Source organism: Aethalodelphis obliquidens, unplaced genomic scaffold, assembly GCF_003676395.1.
Source record: "Aethalodelphis obliquidens isolate GAN/ISIS:26980383/991018 unplaced genomic scaffold, ASM367639v1 scaffold2, whole genome shotgun sequence".
Taxonomy (NCBI): domain Eukaryota; kingdom Metazoa; phylum Chordata; class Mammalia; order Artiodactyla; family Delphinidae; genus Aethalodelphis; species Aethalodelphis obliquidens.
This window is the reverse complement of record NW_020837946.1, coordinates 26,197,800-26,209,000: the sequence shown is the minus strand read 5'-3', so window position 1 is coordinate 26,209,000 and position 11,201 is coordinate 26,197,800. Positions and strand designations below refer to the sequence as shown.

Genomic DNA, 11,201 nt, shown 5'->3' with positions numbered 1-11,201 from the left:
GCACATGAAAAGCTGCTCAACATCACTAATTATTAGAGAAATGCAATCAAAACTACAGTGAGGTATCACCTCACTCCAGTTAGAATGGGCATCATCAGAAAATCTAAAAACAACAAATGCTGGAGTGGGTGTGGGAAAAGGGAACCTTCTTGCCCTGTTGGTGGGAATGTAAATTGATACAGCCACTATGGAGAACAGTATGGAGGTTCCTTAAAAAACTAAAAATAGAATTACCATATGATCCAGCAATCCCACTACTGGGCATATACTCAGAGAAAACCATAATTCAAAAAGACACATGCACCCCAATGTTCATTGCAGCACTATTTACAATAGCCATGGAAGCAACCTAAATGCCCATCGACAGACGAATGGATAAAGAAGTTGTTGTACATATATACAATGGAATATTACTCAGCCATAAAAAGGAACAAAAGTGAGTCATTTTTTGAGTCGTGGATGGACCTAGAGACTGTCATACAGAGTGAAGTCAGTCAGAAAGGGAAAAACAAATATCATATATTAACGCATGTATGTGGAACCTAGAAAAGTGGTACAGATGAGCCCCTTTGCAGGGCAGAAGTTGAGACACAGATGTAGAGAACAAACGTATGGACACCAAGGGGGGAAAACCACGGTGGGGTGGGGATGGGTGTGCTGAATTGGGCGATTGGGATTGACATGTATACACTGATGTGTATAAAATTGATGACTAATAAGAACCTGCAGTATAAAAAAGCAAACCAAAAAAAAACAACTAATACTAAACTTTCTTTGGGTTATTTGTATGGAAATATGTTAATATAAATGTTTCAGATATTATATGAAATTTCTAAAAGTCTTATATGTTCTGGTAATAATTTTATAAGTCATAATTCTAGTTATTACTTAAAATGTATATCTCAGAAAAAACTAAAAACAAAAAACAAATTAAGGACTTTATACCCCGAAAGAAGCAAACAAGACTTGAGAGCAAGCAGAAAGGGGAGGCAGATAGCTGTTTAATCAAGCTGAGAAAACAATAATGTTTCCCAGTATCAAATTTAGAACCTGTTGTAGACCCTTTCTAAATTGAAATTACATTTGGCTCTTCAAAAATTATTTATGATTTGGAATTTCTATAACACTTCCTTTCTATGGCAGGCTTTATGAAAAGACTATTACTGCAATAAGCAAATGAACTTAAAAATGAATAAGAAATTTTCAGTCAAAATCAAATATCAATTTCCCTAGAAATATAGAGCAGGCATAATATTGCTTAGCAAATTTCAAATATTTATAGACATTGGTAAATTTATCCTTATAAAAATTTCCCCGAAGTGGGCAGAAGCTAGAGATCCTTTGGCAGACGAAAAAATTGTGTGTTGCTGACTAAATACTCTGTGCAAACAGAGGAACAAAAAAGCGTCATTTTTTTTGTTATACAGGACTTATGGCAGAGATTGCTAGGTCTTACCCCCAAATCCATGTTCCTCTTTCCTTTAGTAACAGAACCTCAGGTAACAGACTACATTCACCATCCTTTCTTGCTAAAGGGTATGAATATGTGACTATGCTCCAGCCAATGCAAAGAAAGTAGAATTGAAATGCTGAGCGGGACTTCCAGGAAGTCTTTTTAAAGGGAAGAAATGCATTCATCTTTGCCTCTTTTTACTCCCTGCAGCCTTGAAAGGCCAATGTAATGGCTGTATATAGTCGCTATTTGGCCGAGGGTTAGAAGCTAGTGGCTGAGGGATGATGTAGCAGAAAGAAAGGAGCCTGGGTTCCTTTTGACATCCTGAGGCCATCATAGCAGCCCTGGACCCCCTCCCTCTGGCTTTCTTTTACATTAGAGGAAAAAAAAAACAAAAAACTTCTATCTTATTTAAGTCACTGCAATTTTGATTATTTTGGGTATATGCAGCTGAACCCAATCCTATTCCAAAACCAAGCCTATCTGAATCAGCACAAATACCAGACCGTACTTCCATTGGGGAATGAAACTTAACAAAATAAGATGGTAATTTAAGGTTCTAGTTTTAACAATCGTGTAGTTTCTCAAATAAACTATGTGTTGTATGCAAAAGCTTTCATTGCATACTGACAACAAATGCTTAATAAACATGAATGCTGAAGAAGAAAATAAAGTTTTAAAGGATTTCTACAATTAGTATTTCCCAAAGTAATATTATTTTGGACAAGTTAATAACAAGAGCAAATAATAAGTTAATATTTATAGAAATATGACCCTAAATTTGGTGAACAAAGTTAAAAATATATAATCCCCTTTTCCTCAAAACTATTACTTTTTGAAAGATAATGAAGGGACTTCCCTGGTGGCGCAGAGGTTAAGGATCTGCCTGCCAATGCAGGGGACACAAGTTCGAGCCCTAGTCCGGGAAGATCCCACATGCCACGGAGAAACTAAGCCCATGTGCCACAACTACTGAGACTGTGTGCCACAGCTGCTGAAGCCTGTGGGCCTGAAGCCCGTGCTCCGCAACAAGAGAAGCCACTGCAATGAGAAGCCTACACACTACAACAAAGAGTAGCCCCTGCTCGCCGCAACCAGAGAAAGCCCAGGCGCAGCAGTGAAGACACCAACGCAGCCAAAAATAAATAATTAATTAATTTTTAAAAAAAAAAGAAAGATAATGAGGCACAAAAAGTAACATACAAAGTCACACATAATTATGTAAACACTGCTTTGAGACATAACACCAAGTATTTTTATTGTGTTAAGATGTTTGTGAATGTATTTTTGGTAATAGCAGTTATGAATAGATGATTCTTGATAAGATATAATATAATGGGAGGAAAAGGTATTATGATTTTCTGCGGTTGAATCAGCTTTAGTTTCTCATGCAACTCAGAGTTTTATGCTATTCAGATGGAACACTGCACAGGAAAGCATTTTACTTATCAAAACACTGGAGGAGACTCCATTTTACATGGGAACAATGGCTTTTTAACAGTGCTTGAAGGGGAGACATTAGGAACCTTGCCTTGAAAGCCATTAGCAAATTTATCTAGAAAATTTTATGCTACGTCATGAACTAACCATCAACTGAAGACATCCTAAACTGCTTAGTGTGCCAATTGCCCCTATGAGCTGCCTTCAGGAGACAGCAATGAATATCATAGATACTGAAGCATAAAAGTTGAAGGACATGGGCAATTCAAAGAAAATGATGCCAAAAACTCCATAGTGCCAAAAAAATTTAAACAAACTTGCATTTTACTTTGGAGTAACATTTTTTCTTTCTATTTCCAAGTAAATTTTAACTTTGTTTCTCAACTAGCCCTGCCAATAGAGGAGCTTTTCCTTACACTGCCAAACTATCAATTCAAACTTGAAATCGATCACCACTTCTTCTTCTCCTAAAGCAAGGTACCTTATAATATATAATAAATAATATAAGCTCACCTGAAGCAGGTGAGTTAGAGATTTAAGTCATTTTTTTTTTTTTTTTTGCGGTACGTGGGCCTCTCACTGTTGTGGCCTCTCCTGTTGAGGAGCACAGGCTCCAGACGCGCAGGCTCAGCGGCCATGGCTCACGGGCCCAGCCACTCTGCGGCATGTGGGATCTTCCCAGACCAGGGCACGAACCCGTGTCCCCTGCATGGGCAGGCGGACTCTCAACCACTGCGCCACCAGGGAAGCTCAAGTCATTCTTTTAACCATCAGTTATGGAATTAAATCCAGCCATCTGTCTCAGTTGTCCTGTTTTGTTCAAATCCTCATAGTTTAAAATAAAGAACAGTAATGCTCATTAATGAGATTCACCTACCAATTACTGAGCAATTGGAAACAGCAGCTACTCAATAAATGACAGCTGTTGCTATAATGTCTCTTGAAGCAAAATACTTTCATTTTATTCTCACCTAACATTTCTTGTGTTAAGCTTCTAAAATCTACGAAAATCATAAAACTAAACTATAAAAGGGAGGGTCCAACACTATTTATTCCTTTTATTTTATAAAATACTGACCGTAAACGTCCCTGAGAGATTATCATTTTACTGATTTTATCTGCCTTCCCCATCCTCGTAAGAAATCACTTGCCATAACTGAGAGGATTGCTAAGAGACTGCTATTAGTAAATTCCTCTCAGAAAAGCTCTCAAAGTATGCTCTGAAGATGACCACCTACATCAAGACCACTGAGGCTTGCAAACTGCAGGTTCCTGGCCTGTTCAAGACTACTGAAGCAGAATCTTGCTGTGGCCCAGGAACCTGCATGTTTATGATAAGCATCATTGCCTTAAAATCAAATCCAAACTCCTTAAGCTGAAAACCTATTCCTCCGTGTCTGCTTTTCAGAGTAACTGGGAAACACTAAGTCTCTAAACTGTGCTTTCTTCAAGATTAGAAAGCTGTCTATCTCTCTGTATTAGTAAGCTAGCTGCAGTTATTCAACTTTCCTTCTTTGGTTTCTCTCGCTCTCACTTTTTTGGCATTTATGTACTATTTCCTCCCAAACTTTCTCAACCTCTCAATGACCAGTAAAACAGTGAATGTACACCAGCCAGCAACAACTATACTGGAGGATGAGTTCACGGAATCTATACTCTACCCTGAGTTCCTGTATGGATCCCTGTTATGTGGTAACGTTAAAAAAAAAAAAAAGACAATTCTGGACATGTTTTATTTTCCATGGGCAAATTCCTCTGTTTCATGCACTGCATTTTGGGAATCTTCCCAACTCTTCCCACTGAAATTCCATCTCTGAATTAACTATGTAATGCTGAACATCAATTTTTCTCCCAAGTATGGCAGCCATCCAAATTTGTGTCAGGCGTGAATTACAGGAATATGCTTACCCTGCCCTAAATTCTGAGCACTGTTAAAGATCCAGAAGATGCCCAGGTTAGGCTGAGAGCACAGCATTCTCCCCAGAAGCAATTACTCCTATGCAGATGTAGGAAGCATTTAAGGGTGCAGCATTCAGCCAGACAGCTCTCCTCTACCACGCTTATGCCAGTTCACAGTCAGCACTTCATACCTGCCCAGCCAGTGTAAACAGTGCTATCCCGAGGGTCTGCTGACTTTAGGCCTCTCTCCATTTGCTGAAGAAGCTCTCGAATCTTATTGTTCAGGCGTTGTGAGAACTCAGTAGTCAGCTGTAGGTATTAAAGGGAAAACAAATATCAAAAAATATGGGGCACTGGGTGTCCTGGACTATAGGCTATTAAAAATAGGAGGGTACTTCATTTCCACTTAAGCTACATTTTTTTTGCCTAAGAGAACTGGACAATTACTTTATTCTTAAACAAGAACAAATTAACAAAACTTAAAAGTACTACTGTGTTTTCTTACTCAAGTTGGAAAATATTTTTGATGTAACTTAAATGTTTTACATAAAATTTTTAGTGAAATACTAAAAAAGGCTGCCAATGATAAACTGGATCATAGTAATTTCCACCTTCTAAGAATCATCTATTATTTAAACCAATATTTTTTATTATAATAAAAGTCATTTTATTAAACTAAGCACAAATCAGAAAATGTTTGCTGTTTTCAAGCCACTGGAGTTTTAGTATTCAAGCAGCAGCAATGTTAATCCCCTAAAGAAACATTCTAATTGCTTCTGTTATTTGAAAAATGAAGATAAACATTTATAAAAAATCCATTTATTAAAAATGTATAAACATTTTTAAAAAATTGTAGAAGTAGCATAAGAAAAGCAAAAAAACCTCACAGATATCAGGAGCCTTCAGCAGAGTGGAAAGAACATCAGACTAAGTATCAAAAACCCATGCCCAGCACAGTGCCCAGAAGGCTTGGGGCCTCATAAATACTGCTCAATGAATGAGCCCGGCTACATCCTTATCTACTATTAGCTGAGTGACCATGCTCAACCCATAACTCCTTTATGCTTCAGTTGCCTCTGTAAAGTCAGGATAATAATACCTGTCCCACCAATTTCAAAAGGTGCATTGAGGATCAAATGAGATTGTGTCTCTCATGTCGTTTGCATTCAGGGATGTAAATGTTGATAGTTTTACTATTTTAAGCAGTCCAATGGTCTATAAAGTGTAATAATTTGGATACAGGTTGAAAGCACACTGAGGCTGGGGTGTGGGGTTAGTGACATCCATATAAAGGCCCACATATGTGGCACAAACGGTGAGGCATACCGAATAATTATGTTATTTGTTCTAAAAGTAACTGAAAAGTATTTTGAAAGTTCTGTAGACACTGAATCATGAAGTGTCTTAAAAGAACATTTTAATGTATCCTTCAATATTTTTAGGAATCTGCTGTGATTCCCAGACTTGGATTTCACAAAGCAGTAAAACTGTGAAACAATGTTGGGGAACATTACAAGGATACAAGACATTTCATCACACAAGGACTGTAAAAACAAACCTAACTTACTCCCTGTTAGCATCACAACCTCATTTTTTTAAAAAGGGCATTTAAAAACTGAAAAAAGTAGAAAAAGTGGTATCAGAATTATTAATAATAATAAAAGATATTAAGGTTTACTGATACTCTGAAGAGTATCTCTGATAAGGCAAATCAGACGATTAACCATCTCTGCGTTATTTATTCTAAGCACCACTATGATCCATTATTTCACTATCTGAAGAAGAAACCAGTGTTTGATGGACACACTCCCTTTATCTAACAATGCCTGCCAAGGGGTTAAGATTTCAACAAGCCTTAAAAATACATTTTGTAAGGTAAAATATACTTCAGTATTGATATAAAAGGTCTATAAATCTCAACTAGATAGAAGAGTGCACCTACATAAGAACATGTCATATTCTGTTCATAGATCATGGATAATTTATCATCTTGCCTGGCCTTACTGTAAGCAACCAAGAACGATGAGAATGCCTCAGCCTCAAGAAGGGAAGTCACTTTCTATTTGGCACATAATTGCATTTAAGAAAAGTGAGCTGCCTAAGAATACTGATTGCTTGTAGCAGACCACAAAATTATTCAAACCTAGGAATAATTTGAAGAGTGTATAAAAACGCTTTTTTCTGATAGATGCCAGGAAATAGAGCAGTTCCTTATTGAAATCTTTGCATTAACAAATTAAGGAGGACAGATCTTCAGGGTCCAATCCTTGATGTTCAACATTAAACGATTTTAAAACTGGTAGGTTAATTTCTTTCTGGGATGGGTCCAAAACCCATGTGTTGGGCAATAAATTACACTATTATTTTGGGGCCAGAATTCAAATTTATGAACATTTTTTTTCTCCCTTAGAAACAGTTAAATTTATAAAAAGCATTTACTTTATAAACAGCCTAAATAGTGAGATACATTTTATTGAAGGCTGCTTTCATTAGGATCCATCCTCAAGTGTTCTCTTTGCCAAGTAAGCATGAAGCAGCAGGTCTTCCTCCAACAAGACAAGACAAATGCTTCAGCTTCAGGATCTGCAGAGCTGGGCAGAATGCAAGTCCAAATAGCCAAAAGGAAGCCATCTGACTTCAAGGTAATGATTACAGGCTTTGTTTAGGGAGTTCAATTCTGGTCTTAAAAGAATCAGATTGATTCTAGCTCCATATACACTTCGGCAGCCTTCTATCTTACAGCTCTTCTCCATCTCTTTCATTCCTCCTACCTGCATTACTCACCCAAGTTAATTTATAAATGACAAGTGTTTTAAGGAAAGAACCAACAGAATCACTGAAAGTTCACTTGGCAGATATGAAATCTCTAAGGCCCTTACATCACATGCAAAATGCTTTTCATATGGCTGATAAGCTTAGAAGAAATAAACTGGTAAAATTTTTAAAAAATGTGTGCACATTTAAAGATATCACTCTTCCAACCTAACTCACTCTTAGGATTTCTCAACTAGGTATTCTTAAAAAGAACTGTATTCCCTCTTAACAACTATATGCAGAGGCATGAGAAAACACAGGCTTCTGGTATCTCACATCCAGGTTCTTTCTTACACTGACTTGTGAGGTGCTCACCAGTTAAACTGACCAGTTTTATGTATTTATTTATTTTCCAGTTGTGGGGATGTCCTGGGAAGAGTGGAAATGATACAAAGATTTCAGGGACTATGTCCCAAATCTCTCTTAGCACTTTCAGTTTAAATATGTCTTCACCCCATTCTGGTTTACTCTCGTCCTTACCCTGTCCATACGCCTGTTCAATCATAAAACAGTAACACGGCACCCGTGAAATGCCATCAGGATTTCTCACCTCTCTTTAAAAAACAAACCAAAAGTGATCAAAAAATTCAAGATTACACAGAAAATTGCAGAGCCGCGAATTTTTATAATTTAGATATCAATGTTTGAGACTGTTTCAATTATTAATTATTGTTGATAATATTAACAGTGCCTCCTTACAGAAGTTCAACATTTTAGAGCGCAAATTGTATATTTTCACATATACTTTATATATTTAAAATATATTTTGTATGTTTATAGTGAAACTCTATTATATTTTTTAAAAAAGGATGCTCATCCCTTTCTTTCAGGCAAAACTGAACTTTCCAAACACTCGGGGCTGGAGGTAGGGGTGCAGGCAGATATTTCCCAAACTCACCCTCCCAGCAGAATCAAAGTAGCCTTCAGCCAGGGATTTGTTATAATCGGCATAAGGATTCGGGAAGGCCCTTTGCGCCATGATGCCAGAAACGAGCCTGCAGAACAGGGGAAAAAGAAAATCTACGTTGAGATACGGGCCTCGGCCGAGTTGCAAAGGCGGCGGCCAGCGCCCCGGGAACACCTTCCTTCCAGTTCCCGGACCACTGCTTGGTCCTGGCGGTCCGAGCGGACCCCGGGCCCACCGCGGCCCAGCCGCTAGGGCGTGGCACCTCCGCAAGAAGGCTGCCAGGGCCCCGAACCCACAGCAAAGAATGCGACCCGTTTCGCACCCCACGTTCGCACTCTCGAGATTCAAAGTAACTACCAGCCCAGGGTCCCTAAGCCCTGCACGGTCTCGGGCCACTCACCCCGCAGCCTCCGGACAAAAACAGAAGGGACGCTTTCACGGCCCACTTCCTGCCAGCTGGACCAATCAGAGCCTTCGCCACTCCGGAGGCCCGCCCCCTTCTCATTTTCACTTGTTAAAGAGACAGAAGTGTGGTTTCCAAAGGATGATACAGGGTGATGTAATTCTTGGAGGGCTGGAGTGGGGACATATCTTAGAATAATGTGCAGCTGTACCCAATATTTCCTACCTTTCTTCTCTTTAAATTTTTTTTAAAACAGTTAAGTAAACTAATATTAGTCCAGATGATTCATAAGAATTCAATTCAATTTTTTTTTTTTAATCTGGAGGAGAAAAAATGACTGCTTTGAGATCTGAATATATTCATAGTCCTACCGTTAGAACTGAATAAAATTGGGGAGGATTATGTTTCTCCAGAGACTTGTCAAACTTTTTCTTTCATTTCTTAAAAAACAAACAAACGGAACAAAACACCACCACTACCATCAGCAACAACAGTGACAAAAATCTTTGAAGATAATTCATGATAATTTAACCTCAAAGGCTCTCGGTGGATGTGAGTGGCCAAGGGCAAGGTATCAAATAGCAATTGCCAAAACTTTAAGGAAAATAACATGAAAACACAAATCACAGCTGTTAAGAACTTTAAGCTCCTCCTTAGTCTAAATTAGACGGTAATACTGTATACCCAAGCCCTTTAAAAACAAGAATGTCCAATAGAGCAGGATAACCAGAGCAATCAATTTCAATGTTTAACAGTCTCTAGTATTTGAAAAATTTTGCTTTCATTTAAATTTAAATCCCACCTGGTACACATTAGGCCCATTCTGTTGCTCAGAGAATTTTGAAGTTCTGTTAAATGGTCAGAGAGAGTCACGTTCTCTTTTCTTTCCTTCTCTCTTGTTTCAAGGAAGGACCCTAGCCCCAAACCTCTTGTTGAAGCTCAATCCCTACCCCACCCCCACCTTGGCCCAAGCTTGTCCCTCTGTGGCTGCCATCCCAAAGTCTACTTCTGACCCTGCTCTGGCTCAATTTGTTCTTTTGAACTGCTGCCCTCTTAGGATACTTTTTAGCTCCTTCACCAAATTCATGAAGGTTTAGTAGAAGCCCTCAGTGCATCTTAAGTTGGACACCCTTCCTATTTTAATAGATGGGTATGTGGAGGAGAAACTCATAAGAGAGAAAAGAATAAGGAGTGAGAGGCATTTTTAATTATTTTTCTTTAATTATTAAAGGCTTACTATCAGTTTATCCTATTCACAATCTTTGAGCAATTAAAATCAGTGATACTGGAAGGGATGCTTTTTTGTTGTGGAAGCTGTCCTGTGTGTGTTTAGCAGCATCCCTGGCTCCTGCCCACTAGATGCCAGTAGCACCTTGCCCCCCTAAGTGGTGACAACTAAAAATGTTTCCATACATTGCCAAATACCAAATATCCCTGGGAGGACAGAGGGACAAAATTGACTCTGGTTGTGAACCACTGAGATACGTGGAAGACCATATTCTATCTCAATTTTTCCCTTAATTCCCATTTCCCACCCATTCCTCTCCTCCAGGAGGCAAACACCACAGTATGTATGATTTACATAATCTTTGGAAAATATGTCATGGGTTGTGTAGGTATGCTTTTTTTTTTTGCGGTACGTGGGCCTCTCATTGCTGTGGCCTCTCCGGCCACAGAGCACAGGCTCCGGACGCGCAGGCCCAGCGGCCACGGCTCACGGGCCCAGCCGCTCGGCGGCATGCGGGATCCTCCCGGACCGGGGCACAAACCCATGTCCCCTGCATCGGCAGGCAGACTCTCAACCACTGTGCCACCAGGGAAGCCCGGGTATGCATTTTTAATAAGTGGAGTAGTGCTATAAATAACTTGTGTTTTATATCTATTTGTGTTGCTCTATGTACACTTGGTTGTTTTAGATAATTGCATACTTAATATTTTCGTAGTATGTCTCCACCTCATTTTACTTATCCTTTCCCCCAAGGATGGGCATTGTTTCTAACTTCCACATCACAGATAATACAGTCAGGAATATCCAAGTACATGTTCTAAGAGGATCTGGATGTGACTGTATCTGAGATATATACCAGAAGTAGATTGCTGGATCACAGAACATCCTCATACTTAATTTCCCCAGTACTGTTAGATTGCTTTCCAGAACTACTAGACAAGTTTATATTCTCTCCAATAGTACCTAATAGTTTCTGTCATTCCCATGTCCTCTCCAATACTTGATATTATCTAGTGTTCTATTTTTTGCAATTCTAATGGACAACATGGAATCTCAT

At 38.8% G+C, this 11,201-nt stretch overlaps 1 protein-coding gene across 2 annotated transcripts in view; it reads right to left on the bottom strand.

The window, feature by feature from the left end:
• Positions 1-8,947, bottom strand: part of LANCL1 (LanC like glutathione S-transferase 1) — a 44,482-nt gene extending 35,535 nt beyond the window's left edge. Inside the window, exons 1-3 of one of the 2 annotated variants that reach the window (XM_027122415.1) lie at positions 8,914-8,947; positions 8,505-8,601; positions 4,984-5,101 (exon numbers count right to left, since the gene is read on the bottom strand). In XM_027122415.1, the coding sequence (XP_026978216.1) occupies positions 4,984-5,101; positions 8,505-8,585 (199 nt within the window). In that variant the 5' untranslated portion in view covers positions 8,586-8,601; positions 8,914-8,947. Of the gene's footprint in view, positions 1-4,983; positions 5,102-8,504; positions 8,602-8,835; positions 8,855-8,913 lie in introns of those variants that run through there. The other variant, XM_027122421.1, reaches the window with a different exon arrangement.
• Between the last annotated feature and the right edge of the window lie 2,254 nt (positions 8,948-11,201).